The sequence below is a fragment of the Electrophorus electricus genome, chromosome 11, assembly GCF_041902795.1.
Source record: "Electrophorus electricus isolate QZ-2024a chromosome 11, ASM4190279v1, whole genome shotgun sequence".
Lineage (NCBI taxonomy): Eukaryota > Metazoa > Chordata > Actinopteri > Gymnotiformes > Gymnotidae > Electrophorus > Electrophorus electricus.
Window position 1 is genome coordinate 12,753,487 of NC_137507.1, and position 25,381 is coordinate 12,778,867.

The 25,381-nt window shown below is 45.2% G+C and overlaps 1 protein-coding gene and 1 long non-coding RNA gene across 4 annotated transcripts in view; one reads left to right on the forward strand and one right to left on the reverse strand.

Annotated features, from left to right (window-relative positions):
* The window catches only part of lmo3 (LIM domain only 3), a 38,455-nt gene extending 26,333 nt beyond the window's left edge, over window positions 1–12,122 (forward strand). For all 3 annotated transcript variants that reach the window (XM_027002164.3, XM_027002163.3, XM_027002162.3), the window contains exons 3-4: window positions 4,936–5,061; window positions 10,460–12,122. In XM_027002164.3, coding sequence (XP_026857965.1) covers window positions 4,936–5,061; window positions 10,460–10,565 — 232 coding nt within the window. In that variant the 3' untranslated portion in view covers window positions 10,566–12,122. The remainder of the gene's footprint in view (window positions 1–4,935; window positions 5,062–10,459) is intronic.
* Window positions 12,123–17,384: 5,262 nt separating this feature from the next.
* Window positions 17,385–25,350, reverse strand: LOC145659846 (uncharacterized). The gene is made up of 2 exons (XR_014125979.1): window positions 22,512–25,350; window positions 17,385–22,398 (listed from the first exon to the last, which is right to left on the reverse strand). It is a non-coding gene; the product is annotated as an uncharacterized LOC145659846 (long non-coding RNA).
* Window positions 25,351–25,381: the final 31 nt, after the last annotated feature.

A 25,381-nucleotide genomic window follows, 5' to 3' on the forward strand; every position in this document is an offset into this window, starting at 1 on the left:
TAGTGCATTTGGAACTACAGAGCATACAGTTGAGGCTGAGTTTCTGTGAGGCATTAGGACTCAAGGGTCTTCTGCTTTATTCATAAGCTGAAAGTCGAGCCTTTTCTGAAACTCTAGAAATAGTTGAGTGTGTTGAAGTTGTCAGGCTCTGAAAGAACTCGAACCGAAATCAGCAGCCCAGAGTACTACGTGCTTGAAGAGAAGTTGAGAAGTGTATCCCCAAAAGAGCTGCAGTGTACACAGAGATGTTCCATTGCTTGATCCTGGAGCAGCCTTAGAAGACAAGGCTCTTCCCTACGGGAAGCCCGTCAAGGACTTTCAAGGTCAATTCCATGCATTTTCTTTGCACACTTCTGGTGTCTGTTCTTATGGGATGTAACATATGGATGTAACATAGATGTAACATACATGTCTATATGCGATAGATTTCTTACTTAATCGTGTGTGATCCCTAAAAAGCAGTTTGCTTTCTGTTTTAAAGGTTTCAGTTTCAATCTCAAGGTTTATTTGTTATATGTAACCAGTACATGTACAGATAAAATGGAATTCATGCTTGCCAAATGTCCTCAAGGCAGTAAATAACATAGTATATAGAGCCAGCATACAAAACTCGGACATGTACTCTGTGAGTGTGGCAGCTTGGCTTGCATTGTTAAGATGGCGCACAAGCTGAGTTTGATAGTGATGTTTACTGAAGTACTGAAGCTCCATCTCTCTGAATCACTACATGACTGTGGTTATTTCCCCAAAGCACAGAGTGTGGTTCTGTTTTTAAGACATTTAAGGCTGGTTTCCTGTACATGGATTCAGCCTCTTTATTTAGCTTGGACTGACCTGCTAATGGTGGAGGCCCAGTGGAAAATCATCTTAGTCTAAGCAGTTTTAAACTGGGTCTGAGACACTGGCACTTACCTGTTTTGATTACACCTCAGTAACTCATCAGCATCGCCCCAATAACTGATTACTGATTACTTGTAATCTGATTACTGATTACTTGTAAACTGATTACTTGTTGTTATTTAACACTTTGACTAGTGTCATGATCTTTGAATTTGATGTTATAACTGTTAATTTTTGTATCTGTGCAGTTGAGTGTACGAGAAGTGTAATCTTGGCATCGGACATGACTCTCAGGGCAACAAGAGTCAGACTAAGCACTTCTGAAGATGTGCTTCTCGCCCTCGCTTCCTTGGTCAGCCTGTCAGAAAGTCCAGCAGCCAGGTGCAGGGAGAGATACAGAAGTCTCCTTCTCTGAGCTCTTGCTGAGGTTTATGACAAGTTCTCCACATATTATTGTACTGAATGCTTAACTATAATCGACATAGCATTCTAACATAGGAGTTTTTATGGACAAGGTGTCGTATGTTAGCCTGGTTGATGGGTCTTGTGGCTGTGCAGTAGTACTACTTCTGTGTGACATCCCTAAGCACTGGACACTTCTAGGATCTGGACATTCAATCATGTCATCTATAATTTTTTGAGTGGTAGCATGGTGATTTCTTAAAGTACATAGGTTTAGATAGTGGCAAGCTGTAAATGTCCACATGCACAAGGCCGTGTGCATGCTCTGAGTACGTGTAGGTGGATTACCTGGGACACTTGCCTGCTGGGTTTCCTTTCTGCCGTATGCACATATAGGGCCTTGTGGATTCACACTTTCATATGGAATTGTGGTGGATTTCATAGAATTTACACATAAAAATGGAATTTACATATAAATGTGGCACTGCGTGGAATTGTGATGCATTTCAGTACATTAAGTGCCTAATGATCTTTCACACGTCTAACTTAAGCAAAAGCATTTTACTTATTGAGAGATTCAGAAGGGAAGAAGTTGCATGGCTGCGTGTGACAGCAGCCTAACCCACACACAAATCACTTGGCAGCATGTTTGAGTTCCAGTAGGCTAGGTAGGCAAACCTGCAATAAGTCAGTACAACCAGTAAAGGTTGTGTGAATGCTGATGTACAGGTGTTTTCTGTGAAACCTTATACCTGGACATTCCACTCCTCCATTGTACACATTGTGATAGAGGTGTGCCAAGTTTTTTTTTATATATTCTCGCACTTGGAATATATATATATATATATATATATATATATATATATATATATATATATATATATATTCAGGAGAGAAAACAGAATAAGGGTGAAAGAAACCCACAGGGGCATAGACACTTAGAGCTTCAGCGCAAATTCGCAGTTTCTTCTCAAACTTGTCATACACCATAGATCAGGTACTGGCCTTGCAGCTGGAGTACAGGCATAATTCTTGCCGTAGTTTTAGTACACTGGGCTTCTAGTTTGTCTTTATAGTGTTGCTCTCAGTGATGCTTCTTCTGTTAATGAACAGGCTGTAAAATTCCGCAGGATCAGCAAACTTTGGTGCAGACCAGTATCCCAGTTACTGTCCCGTATCAAAGATGTCAGAGCGAACTGTCTCGCATTTACTTTCTGGTGTGCTCGGCCTGCAGCGGGAGAAGCTTTTGTAGGCTAAATAAAGCATCTCGACTGACGAAAGAGTCCCTCACCAAGAAAAATCAAGTACCTGGCCATGATGCACTCTAATGGAAAAGTGTCTCTCAGATGAAAGTATTAGACTAAATAAGGAATATGTGCCTGTTTCATAATAGATATTTCAAAGCATAAGGGCTAGAAATGAAAACTCGCACTCTCTGCAGTTATTTAAGCCCTGACAAGTGCACTTCGTTTCAGTTCGACTATTTTAGGTTTGAAGCATTTTTAGTTCAATTACGATGAGAGTTTCTGCTAACAGTATTATTTTATCATTATTTTAGTCGCACAACATCACATCGACCTTAATAAATAATAAATGTAATAAATGTTTTGTAAGTACTGATGTGCAGGAGTGTTGTATGATAGTGTATGCCTCATCGTCCCACTCCTCCAGTGTATCCTTCAAGTGACATATATGTGAATGTATTTAATTTACCTTAATTTTTGGAATAGTTTTACATACACATTACTAACATGAAGCACTACAGAATAATAAACTAAAGAAATTATGCAATTTTATACAAGTGTTCTCAACCGCTACTTAAATATTTATGTAGCTAATAGAGGGCAAAAATGAATTCAGGCAAATCACAGAAAATAAGTTGGGGGGGGGGGAAAAAACAGAATCAGGGAAAAATTCAAATGAAATCAGCAGGGCCCTTGACACAACATTCAGAGACATTTTGTGCAAATTCATTTGGTTAACGTCTTCACGTTTGCTATTCACTTCTTGTAGAAATGCTGAATAACACATATGAGTTTCCTATCTCTGGCTTCACAGCTGCCATAGTCTGTGTCTGATTCAAACTGTAAAATGGTGTACGAGTCTTCCTAACATCATAACGTCTTATATGCCATTTCATACGAACAGTCAGCAGTATTGAAAGGCGGCAGTTTGCCAGATGGGTTCTAAAGCAGTTGATGACCTGAATTGTTCATACCAGTGTGTTTTACTCCATTACTCTACCATGCTGTTCATAGTGCAACTCCACCACGATGATCCCCTGAGAGACAGCAGGCAGATAAATGCAGGCTTGTCCCTCACTCTGGGAGAGGGGGTTATGGGAAGCTTCATGTATTTGCAAAGACCAGACCTCTGGGCGCACTTGCTCAAACCCAAGTAGCGTGACAGGCCCAGTTGAAGGTGTGGACCCCGTTTGCATTTGCAGGAGACTGGGAAGGTGAAGCTCGCAGAACGCATAGTAAAAATGCAACATGGCACAAAGAGCTTCAGGCATCACTTTTTCATATGGGTATCGTTTGTCATTCATCAGGTGAAACAAAATGTTTTCTCTGCCTAAAACAAATCATCTTGGCAGCATTTTTCAAGGAGTTTCTTTTTTTGCAACCTTAGAAGCACGTCTGACTCTTTTCCTGTTTTAATTCATCATAATCATATGTAGGTGCATCTCTCCCTGTGTGTGGCTGTCAGAATAGGCATTTTATCACATAATCAATCATTTGTGTCCTTTTATATACATATAAGATATTTCAGATCAATTGCAGTCTTGGTTGAAGTAAAGAAATGATCTGTTTCATGCCATGGCCTGAATGCAGCAGAAGGGGGGGCGGAGGGGGGGGGGCGAATGCATCTATATTTAGAAAGCTCAAAGGGAAAGGCATAATTCTTTTAATTACATTGGTATCAAACCAATGGCTGAAACCTCGTTTGCTCTTCCTCATTTCCCTGGACCGCTGCGGGAGATAGCCTCGCCTGCGCTCTAGGTGTGTTGACAATAGCCCTTAATTCCGTAGCTATTCATAAGAGCACAATCTTTCATTTCTCTTTTCTTTCTTTTTTCTTCATTTGAGCCTATGGGGAACATGCTTTCTGAAGGTTAATAAACAACCCTGCATATCCCAGGCCCTGAGATCATTTATCAGATTGCCATCTCTTACAGGCTCGGAGAGTGGCATGCAGTTTTATCATTTTAACAATGATGGCTAAAAAGTGCCTGGAGAAGTCTGCCTAATAGGTTATTTTGTTATATGATTTTGTTATCAGATCTCTCTCTCTTTCTTTCTCACCCTCCTCCCCCTTTACCCAAGCTAGGTCATGGTGGAGTAACATCAATGCATCCCTAATGAATCCTCTTTCTCTCGCTCTCTGTGGCCCTGTGAGCAGCCTAAATAAAAGAATAGGGCCTGTCCTGGGCAGTGTGAGGCTGCGTGGCCTCCACGGTGCTAACCTCGTCTCGCTCATGTCAGCAGCACTAGTCGCCGGCATGATATTTCTATTGCACTTGACCCGTCTCTCATGCCTTTAGGGCACTTTCTAAGTCCATATTATTATGATGATTGTTTAACCCATGACACTGGGAATTAGCCCCCATGTGGCCCACGTTCCACCACATTTCCATTTGTTGCTTCTTTTTTTTCTTGGTAAAAGGGCGCTGACCTTGACTTGTTTCGGCAGGCTGTTCGGCGTGACGGGAAACTGCGCGGCCTGCAGCAAGCTCATCCCAGCGTTTGAGATGGTCATGAGGGCCAAGGAGAATGTCTATCATCTGGACTGCTTCGCCTGCCAGCTCTGCAACCAGAGGTAGGCACCGCCGCATCTCGCCCCAGCCCGTCGGGAGCGGTCGCAGTGACGATCAGAGCCCGCTCGCCTGTCCAACACGTCTCAGGGCAGATATAAAAGTGAAGACCCGCTCAGTTGTACGTGATGCTTGCCAGTCTCCTCATTGTTATGGTTACGTGATGTCATCATTAGCTGCCACCGTGCAAAGTAGGCTATTTTCTCACGGGTTCTGCCTGCACACAGTAGCAGAGGACCACTGCTGGATTCTTAGTCTGTTCTGTAAAACGGTTTCACTGTTTGAGTCACACACAGCATATGCAACTCATGTTCATGTATGAAACTGGCCAGTAATCCCAGTGAACTCCCAGTGTGCAGTATTTGAATTATTACGCACAACTAGATTTTTCCCCTTGCCTGATATTTATTATTTCATCCTTCCTTGAAGAGTGAGATAAAACAGGCATTTGTAATCTCATTGTAGAGAACTCTCGTAAGGTGAAGTCCTTACAGAATCCAGAGCCTTTACACATGGAAGAAAATTCATGGATACCTCTGTCTCACTTTCTTTTTCACACCAACACACATACAAACACACACACTCACCCATACACACACACACAAGAGCAGTGCACATCAGCGGGGCAGATTGCAGGCTCTGGTTACGCACAATTAGCACCGGGTTATTGTCTTGCCACTTCACTTCACTGCGCGAGACACGCTCACCTAATGCAAGAAGTCAGCTAATCTCCATCAGCTAGGGCCCAGCCTGGTGTACTGGCCAGGCTGCCATTAAAACCCATTTAGACTCGGGCAAATCTTTCTTTTTACATTAGGCCAGCCAATCAACTGTTTAATAAAATCGACGTCAGTCCCGCGTGCTCCCTGCCGGGGCCTCTTCACGCCATTCGCCTGCCCATCACAATTTTGCCCGCCCTCACGACAAGATTTATGGCATGGTGTCAGCACTAATTGCTGTTGTTTCTTGCCCTAAGGCTTAACTTTTCACACACTTTCTTGACACTTTGGGACAGGAATACTTATAATAACATTTAAAGGGTGGTTATAAGGCCTGTATGTCACAGTGCCAGCAGTGAAGCATGGGGTGTCACCTAAATGGATGGTCTTACAGGTGACACTGTTCCCCACAGACCCCGGGAGACATGAGCTGAGTGTTGCACCTGCTCCAGCTTCTCTAGACCTCTGATTTCTCAGCTCTGGAGCTGCCAGTCCAGAGTAGTCTTGTGCTTCAGACCCTCATGTGTGGGAAGGCACCATCAATGCTGCGATATGAAAATATTCCCCTCCCGAAAAGCTGTTTGGGCACAAATTCATTCGGCAACAACCTAACAAGACGTTACTTCCACAGACAAACACAAGCATACGTGCCACCCGAGACTACTGGGCGACTTTCTTGTTCCCTTCAGGGCTTTTGAGGAAAGCGCATCGCAATTTTTTTTTAATGCACCTCTCCGAAAAGAAAGGCGGATGGGGGAATGGCGAAGCTCTGCAGCAGTCTGCTGTCACGGTAACGCTTCCACGCCTCACCCCTGTATCAGCTCACTCCAGTGTTGTGATGTTCCATGATAAGCATCGGTGGGGACAGGCAGGCTCTGTCAACTGCCTGCGATGGCAGTAGATATTTTAAAAAAAGAACGCGTGGTGGTGGGGGGTGGGGGGGGGAGTGCACTCCCATCGGTTTCCACTGGCACTCGTACCGAATTCGGTTTGAATGTTGATTTGCTTATCAGGGTTTTCCAGTGCGTTGCACTCCATGCCTGCTTTCCACATTTAGTTCTGCAGGCAAAGCTACAGAAGAGTCAAAACTGGGAGCCCCAACCATGAAAATGAGCCATCACAGCTCCATGAAGTGATCAGGACCAGAACGTTCACCACCATGTGGCACCGTTAAAGCAGGGAGACAGATGAATCACTTGTTACACACAGTTTGGGGTCAGAGAAGGTCCTTGGCCTTATTTGCACTGGAAATTAACCCAGCTAAAGTAGCGATTGCATTGGTTACAAAGAAATTGGTAGAAAATAAGGCAATAATAAAAATAATAATTAAAAAGAAAAAACTGTAGAATTTCACCTTAAAAATAAGCAGTCCTTTTCCATCTTGATGCCTTTGCTGTGTCATTGGACTGTGTAAAATAAGGGGCGGGGAGCCCTGGCCATTATATGTTTCTATTAAGATAGAGACATATAATCTCTCTAACAAAATGGCCATCATGGTCTCTTTGCCAGGTTCTGATACACAGAGATGACTATTGGAGGTTAGCAGGGTTCACAGTATGTAATTATTCTCCCCCTGGATGGGTCAAGAGAGGCCCAACATTGGTGTTCTGTGGTTAAATGGCCACAATCAAGCTTATATCCACACCAGAGCTCCCTCCCTCCCTCCCCCTCTCAGCGTCAACACAGACATCATCTCCTCTGAAGCAGCTTTATTAGTCACTGCAGCCCACACAGAAGCACAGCTGAGAGGAGAGAGTGTTGCACACCGCCAGCGATTAGCCCGATTTCCGCCTGCACTGAACTGGACTGCCTCTTATGCTCAGGGATGGAGTGGATGCCATTTAGAGACATTGTAATAAAGAGGCAGGCTAAAACCTCAGCTTCCAGCAAATCCATCTCCCTGCTGCTAGATGGACAAAATGTGATTGTCAGTCACACAAAATAGCACATTTTCAGGTATGATTTATGTGTCTCCCAGCACAAGGAGATTATCATTCATCGTCAGCGTTGTCCACTGAAGAATTCATACTCGCATGTGAACTTTCATTTTTTTGACTCGTGTGCCTTTGTGTTATTTCTTCAGCTTAGTTAATGAGTACCGGCCCATCATAGGTGTGTGTGCATGTGCGTGCGCGCGCGCGTGTGTGTGTGTGTGTGTGTGTCTGAGCATGTGTGTTAGAGGTTGGCAGATTCTAGCCATCCTTTAGCCACAGCTCAGCACTGGTCAAGCAGCTAATCGATGAACCTGTCGTCCACCCGGGCCTCATCAAGCCACTCCACATGGCCCAGCTCAGGCTGATCAGCCTGTCGGCTGATTCCGAGCACCCAGGGGATAGATGCAGGGGCCCCGAGCCTGGGGTCCAGGAGTGAGGAGGTCACTTCCATGGGTGTTTGTCCCTGCTGGACAGGATGGCGAGATTGGTGGAGCCAAATTGGATCATACATTGCTCAAGGACTGCCCTTCAGGACAGATCAGTGGGTTGTGAGCCCCAGGTAACTGTGTCCTACCTCTGATAGATCACAGTAATGCCACATGGCTTCGAATGTTTACTGTGAGGTTAAAAATAAAAACTTACATGAAACTGTTGATTCTATTCTATTCTGTTCTATTCTATTCCCTCAAGCTACCTCACATTCTGTCTAGCTCTCACAGATCCTCATTCAGTGGCTGCCTCTTCTTTTGTCGAGAAAATGTTACTACTATAGTTAACACGGACCTCCGAGGCAAATCGCAGACATAGCCATACATCATTAAGTGCACTGCCTTGGAATCTTCTCTTGAACTAGATGGGTCTCTATAGACATATTCATCATGACTGTCAGACCTGAGGGGGAACTGCGGAGAGACGGAAGGAGAAGGGGAAGAGAGAGCGAATGAATGAATGAATGAATGAATGAATGAATGAATGAATCTTAAAAGAGAATTCTATTGGTCTCTGCTGACAGTAAAAACTCTAAATCAGACTTGCATGTCATTTCTCAAAACTAAAACTACTTAAAGGAAATTAAGGCAGTTGAACTGAGTCAGACAGAGGGAGAGGCTGCCCCTGAAGCCAAAGGTAACGCCAGGGCCTGGAACATGTGGTGCTCTGTAATGATTGCAAGTGCTGCAAGACAGGGCAGCACAAGGGCATTTATTACCACTGCCTCTGATGGGCTGTCTGCAATATCCTCGTCATAATTGGTGCACAGATGTCACAAGCGCTGTTGACATTTCACCAAGCAGAAACAATTTGGCGCTACGAAATGGGGCGGTGACGAGTCTAAGAGGCAGCAGAAAACACAGGCTTTAAATAAACACAGAAGGATCCTATTAGCAGAGAGAGAGAACGAAAGAGGGAGAGGGAGAGAGGGAGGGAGGGATGGAGGTACAGGGAGGAGGAGAGGGCCAGACTGTCAGAGGAGACGGACACTAATGGATTCCCAGGAAGAATGTGTCATTTAAACAGGACATTTTTATTGGAGCCAACGACACCATTACATTAAGCCCAACTCTGCCTTGTGTTAATCACCATGTCAACAAGCAGGATGAATGGATATTACTTGTTGATACTTGATCCCACCTAATGGCTACAGCTGCCGCCTATCGTTGTCACCTGTGACTCACGAAAAGTTCTCAAAAGTTTCGATGCGGGGTGGTGGGGGTGAGATTAGGCGCCATTTATTCAGGTATCCACTGCTTGTGAGACGGAGGGGTTAACGCATCCCCGCTCACTTGATCTTTCTATCCCCCGAAACAATGCAGCACGGCGAACAGGCTGCGTTTAAGAACTCGGAATTGAAAGCAAATGGGAACGCGGGGGAATTTAAGCATACTGCACTGTTTGTGCTCCTGGTACAGCCTCAAGCACCTGTCTGAACGAGCCTGTCTTTTAATCTTCCCCTTCAAATGGCAATGGGGGAGTCTCAGGTATATAGACATGCCAAGTGAGAGAGAGGTGTTGGGGAGGGGGGTCTGGTAAACAGAAGCACGCACTCGTAGTCCGACCTTGTCGAACTCTCGCTGTGAACAAGATAAGCGGCCCTTAGGACATTTCAATGAGCAGAAGAGTGCTCTTTCCATCTCTCTCTCACACCCCCACTCCCTCGCTCTCTTCATTCTCTTCTTTCTTCCCCATCTCTCTTTCTCCTCTCCCTCTCGCTGCTTGCCTGTCTCACACGCACTCTTATAGTCGGCATTCTCACTCTCTTTCATGTATTCTGTCCCACCCATTCTCCTCCTTCCCTCTCTTTCTCTGTCCCTCTCTCAGCTGGCCAACATAATCTCCTCTAAAAAAGGTTGAGTGAGACAGCGGCCTGGTGAGCAGCGGGAGACCAGGTCAGGCTGCAATGGAGCCTTATTTACGTAGCCGCTGCAGGTGGAGGTGCATCTCCATGCTGCTAATGCATTCCAGAGACACACGCTGTGCGCACACACAGACACGCACACATCGCCTTTCCACAGGTCAAGTTCTCCTCACACAGCATTGAGGGGGTGGGCTGGCACTCATCGACGAGTTCCCTTTCCCCCAGTCCCTCAGCTTGAGAACAAGCCGCGCTGACCGTGCCGTGGGAAGCCCACAGCCGATCACTAATGATGATCCTGTCTGTGACTCACATGAAATAAACCTATCACTCTCTTTCTCTTTCTCTCTCTCCCCCTCCCTCCCTCATTGCTTCTCCCTGTCTTGTGCTGCTTTCTCAGGTTTTGTGTGGGAGACAAATTCTTCCTGAAAAACAACATGATCTTGTGCCAGACAGACTACGAAGAGGGCCTGATGAAGGAAGGCTACGCCCCGCAGGTCCGCTGACCCCTGCACGACCCCTCCGCACGTGGGGAAGAGAGCTGAGAGAGGACCTGAAAGGGGACATACAATCAGACAGCAAAAGCACTAACATCCTCTCCAGCCCCTGTCCTTGAAAATGTACATAAGAAACGCCCACTTTTGGGCACTGCTGTACAGAATAGCCATAGAGACGTTTTGTGAGTGGGAAGGGGGTTTTCACAAGTCCCCCCTAAGAGCAAAGTGACTGTGTACTTGGACATTGCTGTGGCTCTTTTGAAATGACCCTGCCTCTCCCCCACCCCCAAGAACCCATGGCCTTAAAGAAATATTTGACTCCCAAGGCCTAACACCTCAGCTACATACACACACATTCACACTCTCTTACATACATACACACACAAACACCCAACCCTGAAAAACACAACCACAGTCTTCTCCAAGACCCCTCTCCAAGTCACAGTGACCCCCATTTCACTCCCTTTACAGGCTGAGGACCACAAAAAAAGAGAAAAAAAAAGCAAGAGAAAACAATCAGCACACTGATTGGCGAAAAGGCATGAGTGTGGTACCATCAGCCAGCAGCAAGGGAGCCATGTCAACATACGATCTCAGGTTGAGTGGGTTTCCTTATTTCTCTTTTCTGTTACTTTTCTTCTCTTTTCCCTGTGCAAGAGAGAAAAAGAGTCTGATAGGCAGTCATCCCTGTAGCCCTGTGCAGCTGGGCACCACCCAGCTCCCTCCCTCTGACTCTCTGCTCCTGACTCATGGGTTCTGCAGACCTGCCCGGGATGGCTACACTCAGTGACGCAACTTTATTATTAAGATAATCCGTGTCCTGCAAAAAAAAAAAAAAGTCTGCTTTGTAACTAAAACGCAGCCTCCAGAGGTGACCGGCCATGTGGAGGCGGTCTCGGGGGAAGGGACGTGCACTAAATCATTTTTGGGACTACTGCGGAATTTGGCATAAATGTGTTGGGGTGGGGCGGGGTCTGATTTACTTCTTTTGTACACTGTATTTATTAGTTTGTTTGTTTGTTTTTCTTTTGTCATTGCGCATCGTACAGAGGCTTTGTCCTTCTCATGTTTATACTTGAATTAATTCACTCTCCGGTCGCTGGGCCTCGTACCTTGAGCTCTCTGGTTACTGGGCCTGCACGCTGGCCAGCCCCTGTGGTAACTTGAAGATCAGGCTGGGCCACACAAGCCAGTAGGGTGTTGGTGTAACATCCGAATTCCGGGCTCCAGGGGCTTTTGCCTTGGCCAGATGATTGGCTCGCAGTTACTAGCTATGTGCAAGTAAACGCTACTGTACCATGATTAAGCAGCCTCCCTCTGCCATGCTTCAGTTACCTTTTAAAATCGAGGGTCAGGCCCAGAGAAAACACAAACTGTTTGTAAATGGTGATTGTACATATTTGAGGCTGGGGGGGGGGGGGGGGGGAGTATTCCTTTTTGCTTGCTATTGTATAATGATTTTCTTTTTATGTGTCACTCAGCATGAGATGTTTATTTTTAGGACACGTGTATATACTGTATTGTAATCATTTTAAGCACAAACGTAATACAGTTCTATTGTGTTAATGTTGTGTGCTGGTGGTCTTTTCTTCTTGCGTTCTCAAGCCTCCAATCTGACGACACGTCCTTGCCGGGGGTGAGGCGGCATCACGGTTTTCCCGTTAGCCTTACGCCCACTCGCAGCACCGGGTGTTTACTGAAGCAATTTGGGTTAAGTGCCGCACTCAGGGGTTCGAGCGGGGAGGCAGAGGAGCGGGTGGAGGCCCCTCCGGCCGCCACTCCATTAGCCTAGCCGCCGGACCGTGCCGTGCTCTCCGCTCTATGATTGATCGTAAGTGCAATCGTTTTCGTCAGCCATTTTGTTGTCATTGCACCTCAAAAATCGCCACCCTCTCTTTTTTTCTCTGCCCCCTTCCTTCCACTGAAAAGCGAGGGGTATGTGCGGGAGAAACAGATCTGCCAGGGAATCTGTCAGCACTCGAGTGCATTTAGGGGGATCAGTTGAATAGAGGAGTGGTGGTAATCGCCTTCAGCTGAAATGCGGAGGGCTTTTAATGTATTGTGTGGGAAGAAAATGGCAACACCTTAAAATGGCTGAAAGCTGATTTCTTACTAAACCTCAATAAGCTCTACAGGTTCCAACAGAGGCCCACACTCAAGCCATTTAATGCCTTTTGTAGTTTCATTTACAAGTGAAGCCAGACAAGCTGTGATACTCTACTGTACAAGTAAAACACTGAGATTAAAGTTCTTTTCTCTAATTAGGAAGGCAGTTGAATGTAGCCTGTGAAGTTTGACAATAGCGGCACACTCGTCACATAACAGCCCATAATAAGTAACCAATTAAACTAATTGAATTTCTTTAGCCTGAAACACAGAGGAAAAAAATGTCTTTGATTAGATTCAAGATGTTAAATGTCTCAATAGAGACAGAGACTGCACTGGAACTGCACGAGGTCTGGAGGTCTGGAGGAACATGCAGACAAGAAAAATACTTGATCATTTCTCAGCGTACATCATAATAAATCAATACATTGCTGAATCCAAGAGTTATACAGTGAATATTTCTAGCTTTATATACTGTGAATATTTCCTGTTTTAAATAAGTCTATGCAGTAATATGTGTAGACTGTCATTAACCTGAGTCACCACATTGCAGTATTGATGTGTCTTGTGTTTTTCACAAACACGGTAACCTATAAACATTCGTAATGCAATTTAATACTGTATTTATGGTGTATAGGGGCCAAACTTGTGTTAAGTGTTATCATTACAAGAATGTTGTTACATCTCAGTGTTAGTTTGAGACATTGCAAACACAACGTGTTGCCCTGCGAATTGCCTGCGGTTATGAGTCTTAAAGCTGCTACTGTATTGGGAAAGAAAGTTCCAGGCTTCTGCAGTGCATTTGTTGCATCTCACCTTGTAACATCAACCTGACTGCGAATAAAGCCCGGTTACATCAGCTCGTTTTTGTCCTCCGAGAGGCAGCGGAGCCCCCAACTCCCCCAGATCAGGCAGGGAGACAGACGCGCACGGTGTCTTATTTAACACGCCGTTGTTATTGTATCAGACCCTTGCTACTCGCTTGGGCGTTTGCTGAAGTCCTGAAAGACAATGAGAGAAATGAAAGAAAGGAAGAAAGAAGTTGTGTGTGTGTGTGTGTGTGTGTGTGTGTGTGTGTGTATATATATATATATATATGTGTGTGTGTGTGTGTGTGTGTGTGTGTGTGTGTATATATATATGTGTGTGTGTGTGTGTGTGTGTGTATATATATATATATGTGTGTGTGTGTGTGTGTGTGTGTGTGTGTGTATATATATATATATATATGTGTGTGTGTGTGTGTGTGTGTGTGTGTATATATATATATATGTGTGTGTGTGTGTGTGTGTGTGTGTGTGTGTGTATATATATGTGTGTGTGTGTGTGTGTGTGTGTGTATATATATGTGTGTGTGTGTGTGTGTGTGTGTGTGTGTGTGTGTATATATATATGTGTGTGTGTGTGTGTGTGTGTATATATATATATGTGTGTGTGTGTGTGTGTGTGTATATATATATATATATATATACAAAACTAAGTGTTGTTTTCATATATATATATATATGAAAACAACACTTAGTTTTGTCCCCCTCAGCAATACAGAGCCCGCGAAGCAGTGCAGAAGAGGAGGAGAGGGGGAGAAAAAACGTGCGAGTCTCCACAAAATAGTCATTAGGACCATTTAGAAGAAAAGCGTCCGCTGCCAGGCCATGTATCGTTAGCGGCTTCATCCCCATGCGGCGGCTGACCCCCAAGTCTCCGCTAGCCACGCTGCTCCTCGTTTGGCAAACGGCTCCAGGGGTGAAAATAATGATCTACGCAGACATGCCAATGCTATCTGGACCAGATAACACTGCCTTAATGACTCCTTATCCTTCGGCCCCTTTTGTAGAGATGGGTGCCCTGGCAAATGTATTCCCGCTGTTGGATCATTATCTCTTTATTGCAGCGATAATAGACTTGAGTATTTTTGGTCCGTTTTGTGTGTGCGCGCACGTGTGCATGCGTGTGTGTGTGTGTGTGTGTGTGTGTGTTCTACCCCATGGCAAAAAAACAGCCTTCAGATACATTAGTCAGCCGCCAATAACAATGTGCTGTGGTCGGTGTGCTATTGCAGATTCAGGGATCATTGACTGGTATTGCCAATAAACAGTGACATGCTTGTTTTAATAAAACTGATATTGATTGGGGAGTGAATGATGTGATTTCTTTGAGACCCTGTCAGTCCTTGGAAGTGGAACAGGAATGTGAATCTCTCAGAACCAAGTACTGGCTTGAATCAGAGCCTGGCTATTTTATCTGTTTCTCAGATGAGCTTGGTCATTTGAATGGTGTTTTGCAGTGGGATGATTACTAGAGCTTTTTCATAGCACCAGAATTATCATGATCTTAAACCCATGGAGAGCCCAAGATAAAATCCTTCAGGTATTCAGCAGCTATCAAGTCACTCAAGATGATTGACATGACAGTTATGCACCTGGTCTCGTACATACACACACAGATTCTCACCAATGTCCTGTTCCATTTATCAACCCAGGCTTAAGTCAGCAGATTCACATAAGTGGCTCACATAAGAAACCGTAAGTCGGGAAGAATGAGAGGAATTTCACCTAAAACACACTCAAATGCCACTAGCAATTTCTTCCGTGAGGCACAGTCCACTGATGTGTCATGTTAAAAATGCACAATGTGTTATCGGCAGTGAGCGATCTGCAAAGGCTGCCTGCCATTACAGAGAATGTGCTCTGGATTTCGGAGCATGGGGCAAATGGCTCAGGGAGAAGGGATGGGGGAAACTCAGAGGGCAGCTCCTCTGTGAAGTTCCCCTTTGATGTGGCATACTAACCTATACCAGATGCACTAGGCTTGGACCAGTAGGCAATGACACAGGAATGTACATGCCAGAACAACAGCTATAGTCTCTCTCTCTCTCTCTCTCTCTCTCTCTCTCTCTCTCTCTCTCTCTCTCTCTCTCTCTCTCTCTCGCCACATGCTTCACTGGCTCTCTGTCTCTGCTTCTTTCTGTCTCTCCCACATACGAATACCTACAAAATAACAGCCTGCATCATGCTACATTTTGATCATATACATGTCCAGAGGAGGCAGGATGTGCTTTGTGAAACAGCACAGCTGTTGTAATTAGACAACGACCGCAAGTCATCTCCCAGCACTGTGTGACTGGTTTTGGTGTCCTGTTGAACACTCTGTGATTGTCAGTCTCACAGCTAGAAACCCACCAGTGCATACGGCAATCCTGTTTGTTTATCTTGCAATGTTTCCATGTAGTCTAATCTCAAATTGGAGAGATGATTGTATTCAGCAGGGGGTGCTGGAGCCACAAAACGGCAGAAAATAACCTTCCCAGAATTCGTCAAAGAGGAGATACAAACCGATGCAAGTTCATTTTTGAACAGCTCCTGTTTGCAGTTAGTAAGGGCAGCATGCAACTTAAAACATCTTTATTTCGCTGGACTGAAACATCCAGGCAACTCAAAATTCTCCCCAAACATGGATATGCGAGTAATTGAGTGAAACTGCATTTACTAAAGGAGCTGAGGGAAGGTGCTGGAGTGAGGGGCAGTCTGATCCTCACCCAGCTCAGACACGTGCGCTCTCCTCCCAGGCCTACTGGAAGATGATGGGCTCGTTATCTTAGCAGCAAACACCAAAAAGAGGTGATGAACGAGGCAGAGAGAGCATGGGTCTACTAGGCATTAGCACACAGTATAGCCTATTGTACACCTATGGCCTTGAGTGCATGCTTGAAGCGGTAGCAGTATGTCAGGCTGTATCCTCCAGTGGATAAGGGCTTTATTTTCAGGTGGGTAATTGGACTCCTGGCTTTTATGGTCTTATTTGCCAGGGGGATGGTGGGGGGGGGTGAGCTTGTGTACACAACAACAGCTGAAGGTTATGTTTGTGCCTGAGCGTGGCCCAAGTGCCTGTAGGATCAGCCGGCATGTACGAATCCAACAGCTCCTGTGCTGCAAGTCGAGTTGACTCCACAAACAGCGGGTTGACATGCAGAAGCAGCTGACCCCTCTCAGAGCCTGACCCGCTCGGCCGCCTGGAGCCAGCCAACACCCGGCTGGGCGTGCTCTAACCTGACAGGGCTTAATGGCTACTTGGGAAGTTCCTCTGTGGTGAATCAGAGCCACAACCTGCTCGGACACCATGAGCAGTCATAATGATCCACCTTGATGCCATTATGAGTTTCTCTTAAGATAAGTGCAGTATAAGGCATCTACATTTAAATAAAAGATGCTTTCTCCAATATCGACAGTGCTATCATAAGTGTATCACTTGTCTATTAAAGCCAATGTTTGTACTTAACAGAATTAAGGAAGTTGCTGTCTGTTCAGTGTTGCTGATTGTTTGTTTGCTTATTTGTAAGTTAGATATGTTTATATTAGTAGTGGCAAAGAAAGATGTCTTTTTTCCGCTTCGAATGGTGCCCTGTGCACCCGTGGTAAAGTACGCCCACGTGCATGCTGTGCATTTTGGACTGAAACAGCTACGGGTCAGATATGTGGGATGGAATATGTGTGTGTATGTGTGTGTGTGTGTGTGTGTGTGTGTGTGTGTGTGTGTGTGTGTGTGTGTGTGTGTGTGTGTGTGAGTGAGTGTGTGCACACATCTGTGTGTGTGTCACTCAGCCTCCCAGCAAATCTTACAAAAAACGAGCTTCCTTAGGAGCCCGTGCAAGAGGATTCTAATGTTTGCTATTTCAGTACAGCAATGAAAGGTTTTCCACATAAATTAATTATGCAAATGTTCTGGTTTAGCATGCAAAAAATCAGCAAAGGATTTATTGATTATCAGGATATCCAAGAGCCATTGTGTGAGCAAAGAATTCCAACAATGCCAAATCAATCCTCACAAACTCAGTGGCCTTATAAGCATAAATATGGCATTCTCTTTCAGTAAAGAAAAAGTCTGATACACCTTGATCGAAACAATTTCTCTGCATTTGGGTTCAGTATAATCTAACTGGCAGCATTTGGAACAAGTGACATTTGCCAGATCAGCAGGCCTCAGCACTCATTACCATTGCTAATAAGACGAAAGCGCATGAACATCTGCTAGGCGTAATCCCCACCTACAATAAGAGTGTTTTTTCATCACTGAGGATTTTGTTTGACCACATAAAAATGTTTGTGTGCATGCACATTGTCTGAAAGTTTAAGGAGAGATTCTAAATAAATTCATTAATAAGTAAAACGTACCCTGGTACTCTAACTGCACTCAATCAAAAGAAATCCTTCAAGTTACTCTTTAGGTTTCTCTCTTTCTCATCTCTCTCTTACTCTTTCTCATCTCTCTCTCACTTTCTCATCTCTCTTTCCTTTTCTCTCTCTCTTTCTCTCTCTCTTTCCTATGCTCTCCTCCCTAAACTTAATCAAGTGATGAGGGCTGGAAACAAGGCCTGGTAGATAAAAGTGTTGGAGATGGTAATGATGCCAAGTAATGATTTCCCCAGAGGAAATCTGATCTATTGCCACAGGGAAGAGAGGGAGAAGAAAGACCTGAGGGAGAGACGGAAGGGAGGGCGAGAAAGAGAGAGGGAACGAGGGAGAGGAGGGGAGGGGGAAACCACATCAGCATTTCATAAGAGGCACCTCAGCCATGAAAGGGAGCTAGAGAGGGAGGTGGCAGTCGTATTAGGAGGAGAGCGTTTCCCATCACCCCATGGGTGACTCTTCCCCTAGCTTCCTAGCTTCTCTTTCTAGTGTGTGTGTGCCTGTGTGTGTGTCAGGGGGGTGGGGGGTTATAAAGTGCTTGTGTACACTCAAGGAGGGAGGAGTGTGTGCGGCAGGTGAAATTAAACAGCTGAAAGGTGTGATTTAACAATGCTCAAAACTCAATAAGTATTAGATAAGCAGCAAATTAGATGTGTCTGTGTCAGGGAGATGGGAGGGAGGTGAAAAAAACTCTCCTTCGATCGATCGCATCGTCAAAAATTAATCTCCTGCCCTGCACCCCGGACTCACTGCCAAGGTTGGTGAGAAGTAAAGTAATAAGCACACAGAATATAACTATCCCCCTTCTCTCTCTCTTTCTGTCTCCTTCTCTCTCATCTTAGAACCCTACTCTTGCTCTCAGTAGGGCATTTTTTTAACATGGGGTGGCCCTACCCATGGCCCCAAACACCCATCAGTGCCTCTCTCCCCTCTCCTCTCTCTAATTGGGACAGATGAATGATAGCTCCAACTCCCCCTTCTGCACCAAATGAGGGATGAGTGACAGTTCTCCCTATTCAAACCAATCCTTTTTTTCAACCCTTTAATGCTAGAATGATTTCTCTGTATATTTAGCTGTTCATCTCATCTTGTAAATTAGACTTTATTGTGTTGTCCACCTCAAATTTAAAATTAAAAAGCCAGTAACAAAACATGAATGTAGGTACAAGATCCTGCAGCGGTTGTTGGCTATCTGCAGTAACAGAGCTGTAGAGCTGCTACAAACTGCCCCAGCTCTGTCGTGCTGGGCTGGCAGAGCATCGAGTCTAAAAGGTGACAGTGCACTCTAGCCCATTTGCACTGCATTAAGTCTAACTCCCGGCAGGGAAGTGCCTCTCTGCGTTTCACCCCCTCTTTACCCTAAAATAATGGGGCTCTTTCGCAGCTCAGAGATGCTCTCGCAAGCTGCGCACTTAACAGTTCGCCCTCATCACCTGCCTCTCTCCTCGCCAAACGCCGCCCAGCTGATCTCCAGGAGGGATTGTGCCATTGTTTGAGCCACACTTTCCACAGCTGGCACGGGAGCATGCTATTGCACTGTACTAAAGCGAAGCCCCCATTAAAGCCACCATTAGCCAAGGTGTTGCCGTGGCTGTGGAGCTGGGCCGCAGAGGCTGTCTCCTCCCTCTGCAATACGCATGGTGCAGCAGCGCCTAAATGGGAGTCATGCGCCTATGCATGTGAAAGAGGGGCAGGCAGAGAATTAAGCAAGCCATGCATGTTTTGGACAGGAGTTAACGTGAAGAACACTGAGATGCTCTCTGTCTGTCTGTCAAAGAGAGGCGGTGTCTGGAATTCGAGCGGGAATTTATTTTCGCCTCCAAATGAGTTTCTCCTGTGTTCCTGCCTTCTCTGAAACGGTGCCGTGTGTGTGTGTTTGTGTGTGTGCGTGTGTGTAGAAGCTATTATCCTCGGTCTGTTCAATTATTGATCTGCGAGTGCCACAGGGTGAGGGAGAGCGCAGAATGCGCAGACCAAATAAATCTTTGTTTGGACTTTTTGGGCTGTGTCTCCATCCCTCTGTCTTCCTCAGCCTCCCATGATCGGAGCGAGGCCCGGACTGGCTGCAGCTCTAGGTTCAGTTTACATCAAGAGCAGATCAACCCATAGAGCTAAGCCTGCGACTGGGAGACTCGTAACAGTCCCAAAACTGACTCAGTGTCAGAGAAACACTTTAAAGACTTCAGGAATTTCATTTAGTAGGTTTGAATATATATAAAATGCCCCCCCCCCCCCATGTATCTCATCTGGACGCATCTGACCCTGCAGATGCCTTTAAGCTGCCATGTTATCATGATTATGATGTGCTTTGTGTCTGGTAGACCACTTGTTCACTGTCCAGACACGAACCTTTGAGATGGAAAGAATCTGTATTTCCTGTGTCATATTTCCAGCATGATTGAAGTCCCAGCCACTTCCTTCACACCCCTTATATTATCGGAGGTAACTTTTATTTCTTTCATAAAAGCAGGCAGATTTATCTATTATTAACTCTGCTACTCATAATGGCCACATTTTATGTATTGCTGAGACAGGGTTAAATGATTTGCAGTTAATTAGCTTGCCTCCAGGTTATTGATTTTCCTTCAGGAGGCCGTCGAGCTTTGAGCAGGCACTCCGAACAGCTCCGGCTCGCCTTCTGAGAACCGCTGCTGAATGACTGGCTGGTCCGCAGGCTGAACGCCGTCTGGATACACTGGAGTTGCCTCCGTGAGCAGTCAGGCTGTTTCACTCTGCAATGGTTTTAAATGGCAGATTTATACAATATATCTTCTGTGCTTGAGACCGGAGCGGGGGTCAAGTGCCGAAGATGGGGACTCTGAACAAAAAAAAAAAAGTTTTGGTTATGCATTTGGCGGAGCAGCGGCTCAAACACACGTGCGGATGGGGTGGTCACGGCTTGGGCCGAGGGGAAATCACGCTCGTCTGCGGGGCTTTATTACAGCTCAAGGACTGGAATGTGATGCGGGTATGCCCAGTAGGCTCATGAAGCATGCTGATGTTAGTGTTTCAGGAGCGGCGGTGGCATACAGGACTGCTCAGTCCAGGCATGTTCACACAGGATGTAAAAAAAAAAAAAAATTTAAAAATCAGCCCAATCAATACGACAATATTGTCAACTAAATCACACGTGTGCCTCATTCTCCCTGGACACTCTACTAGTCTTAAACATGACTTGGTCAAGGTAAATTACCGTACACATTTAGTGCTATGCTATAGTAATGTTCCGTACTGTTAGATTTGCTCTGGACTATTTAAGTGAATAAAGCTTGCTGACTGCAGTTGGCCTCTGTAATGACAGGTCAGGAATGTAGAGCATGGAGCCACAGTAAATTATCTCAGTGGTGGAATCCTTTTGTTGTAACTTTGCATCAGCGATATCTGCATGGTCAAAAGTGTTACTACTGAACAACAGGCACACACTATGAAGTGCTGATCAAATCAGTGAAGCACAATGGGAATGAGAGTCTGGCAAAGAAGCAGACATCAGTGATCTCAGTGTTATTAGGTTCCCAAACAGAGACGGCTGGTTTTCATTTGAGTCTGCTCTCTTGTTCGTCACTATTTCAGAGTTGAGTAATGAAGTTGAATGTCTACTTCAAATGTTAGGCACAGCTGTTATGATCTCTCTCTCTTACACACACACCCACACGGGGGGGGGGGCAATGAAATATGATGGTACACCCCCCCCCCCCCCAACTTGGCTTCCACTGAGGTGGGCTCCCTGACAAGCATAAATTATGTTAATAGAATGGAATAAAAAACACTTTATTCCAAAGGTTTTAGTACTTTGAAATGTCAAAATGATGTAGTGCACTACCTGGAGAGAAGTCTGAAGCTTAAGTTAGAACGCTAAAATATTAAAACAAGAAATTGCGCACTCTCCTGAGGAGCTGAAAAAAGGTGAGTGAAAAATGGAGAATGCGCTAGTGTGTTCTCCCTGGTACAGTTTTCGCTGTTCATTAATTGATCAGAGCACCAAATATAACTTCCACGTAATGGCACGGTGGAATCTCGTAGATACCGCAAAGTTATTTGATGGAGCTTTCATGAAAGGAAATGCCATTAGTCGTGCGCATTGTCCTGTTACCTACATCACCTTGCTCAGTCAGTGTTATCTGAATGCCAAATTATAACTATCAGCCAATTTGGACCTTTGATTTAAAGAAAGTTGATTAACTCCAAGGGTTTTTACATTTGGGAAGAGTAATCTGATTAGAGGTTCTGATGGAATAGTGTTTTCTTCTTTTATTCTTGTCCACATGAGATACAGTATGGATGTTTGGATTTAAATTGGGGGAGTGGTCCCACGGCTCCTTCAGCGGTGGCTTCTTCAAAAGAAGCGGGAGAGGTCCACTGCTAAGCAGCTAAATGAACCAGACCCGGCATGTTAATTGAACCGTTCCATTGTTGCCATGACAAACTGGCTATTGATTGATCCTTCGCGCCCTCGTGTGTCCCCTTTCTCCAGTGATCTATGCTCTTTAGTCCAACGGCTGCATTTCAGCTCGGCAAAGACAGCACGCGCGAGGAAGGGACAGGGGCCGAGAGATCTGCACGGAGAGAAAGAGAGCGCGTGTAAAGGTTGGAGAGGCTTGGTCGGGGTGTTCAATTACTGCATCCGCGAGGTTAAATCAATAACATTTAAATTGCTTATGGTAATCACCTGCGTTCCAATCACTGCGATCAGCATAAGCAATCTGCTGACCCCAGCCAAGCTTTCACAGCACGTCCGCACCAGCACTCACGATCCCCTACCTGAAACAAATGGGCTGCGCGTGCGCGGGGACCTGGGGGGGGCTGCGGGAACCCGGCTCCTGCGCATGGGAGCCGCTGGCTGAGGAACATGTTCTAGAACAGCTGCAGCTTGGTGTGCCACATGTTACACGCTGATGTGGTTGGACAGATTAGTGCCTCTACACTTCAATCCACTACAGAACATTTACGGATTTTATGTCGTTTTGTTGTACACATTTTCCAGTTTCGTTTGGTTAACACAAGTGTTGTCACCATTTAACAATGCTACAATCAAACTATGAGGGCAAGTTGCTCTAGATGTATATGTAATCAGCCCATTCTTTTTTTTTAAACACTGGCTACAACAGCTGTCTCAGTGCTGCCAGCAGCCCAGCACTCTGCTGTCCAATATGACACATAGCATCAAGGGACAGAGGTCATCTTTTACCACTGATGAGAGTACAACCAACTATGGACTGAGAGCCCCTGGCTACAGACAGCACATGGCAAAAGTAGTATAAAGACTTGGTTCTTAGCAGTGCAGAAACATTTCTGCTTACCAGGGAAAATCACACCAAATCTGATAGGCGTCCGGCTGCATAATTAACAGTGTAATATGATGACCATCAAAAGGATGATAAAATGTACATATATGACAAGTGTGACCCAATGCTGAAAGTGCAGAAAAAGTTGCTGCAGGATGAGAGCGAGGGAGCAGCTGTGAAGATATTATTTACTCTTCATTATGTGGTCATTCCATTATGGTCTACTCTCTTTCTCAGATTGAACTGCTGTTCCATCACATCACTCACTGAAAACAAAAAGGTTGTGTGTGCGTGCGTGATCTTGTGCCTGTGACCATTATGAACTACCCTTTGGCACTCTGGGGCCTGGGCTGGATGCAGTGGCATCCATGGCGTGTTACCTCAGGGCCTCAGCTACTGAGCTGTCCCCCTACCATCGCCTTCTGCCCTCAGCACGTCCACGGCGTCGCATACCGCAGGTAGTGAGATAGTGAGGCTCAGGCACAAATTGATTATAATGCGTTGCATCGTCCGTAAGTCGCATCTCAGCAAAGCGTTCATTAATTTTTCAAGACCCAGGGAGCCATTGTGTGATATAAATCTGTGCTGCACCTCAGTGGTGGCTCACGCCACCACTTTGAAGTTCTGCCTAATTAAGCCCCTGTACAGTTAATAAGGCTGACAATAAGGCAGTGGGCAGATCTGAGGAAATATATGACATCTAGTATAATACAGACCCAAAGAGCATAGATACGTTCTGATAGATTCCTAGAGCAGGCACAATCAGTCAGTTCATCCTCCTCTGAATGTATCTCTGAAGTGAGTCACACTGACCAAGAAATCCAAATAAGTGCAAATAAGTGAATCCCACAGGCCCTGAGATCAGTTTTGCAAAGTTTTCAGGACTGTTCATTTTAAAAAGAAGAAGAAGAAGAAGAAGAAGAAGAAGAAGAAGAAGAAGAAGAAGAAGAAGAAGAAGAAGAAGAAGAAGAAGAAGAAGAAGAAGAACAAGAAGAAGAACAAGAAGAAGAAGAAGAAAATTCCAGTTTCACCAAGAGGCCAGGTGCAGGCCTGTCCAGCCAGCCCTGAGCCAGTGGTGTGGGGAGAGTGGGAGGATCACTCGCTATTGATCACAGAGTAGGGCTCAGGCATTCCTCATCTGGCTGGGCTGTAAAACGCTCGGCTTGTCTGAAATATTGCAGGGCCTGGAGCTGGGCATAGACCCAAAGCAAATGAACGACAGCCCATGAACTGTATGCATGGCCGGGCTCCCTGGCCTTGGAGCTAAGTGGCAGTGTTTAATGTGCTACAACTAGAAGGCCATGTAAAGCAGACAGCAAACAATCAGAGCAGTGGAATGCTATGCCTCACCTTGATGCAGAATATGATATGGCTTTAGTGTCTGTTGAGCAGACAGAACTAGTTTAGGGCAAATACTGGTGCCTTTGAGGGGTTAAAGAGTAGGCTACACGAGGCAACAGTGCTTATCCTCCTGTAGTCCAGAGTGGTACTGAATATACTTCAGTTGTGTAGACTGATGACTGAGCAGTCTATCACTTCCCTCTGGCAGTATCTTAAATAAATTTAAGTTCACAGGATCAGATCTTTGGGATGTAGGTGCAGTGGATGTGGACATGTAGTCTGAGCGTGTGCAATACTTTGGGTTTTCAGACACCTCCCTCTAGTGGACAAAAGAAACATCGCTTCTATTAACGTCATTTTAAGAGTGAGATCCTATGTAGGGGCTTTTCAAGTGATCTGTCTTTGCTCACTCTCAAGCTTAGTCTGTACCAAAGAATAGAAATTTAAATTTGAAAAATTATCCATCTACAACTATGTATAAATTATTGCACTCACTCATACTTTTTTTTCTCAGAATAAACTCAGAATAAACTATTTTACAAAAACTAACCTACAGAAATGCTTGATATGAATGGCATAAAGTGTTTGCTAAGGTAAGCAGCTTACTTACTGAGCAGGTCATCATTGTCAGCCAGTTATCCAATGTAATTCACACTGAACTGAGCAACACTGGGTAGACAGATTTGCTTTGCATTTAAAGATAGACTATAGTGGTGAGGATCCTGTAGGCCATAGAGAAAGTGATGACCATGCTCACCACCCAGGACAAGCCCCATAGGACATGCTGGAAGTGCAGCAGGGCACTGGAGAGGTCAGGCCCGTCAGACTGCATAGCAGGCTGACCAGCACAAAGGGAACAATGTTCTCCAGGTCATTCTGATGGCAGCTGTAGGTAGAAAGGAAATGTTCAAAA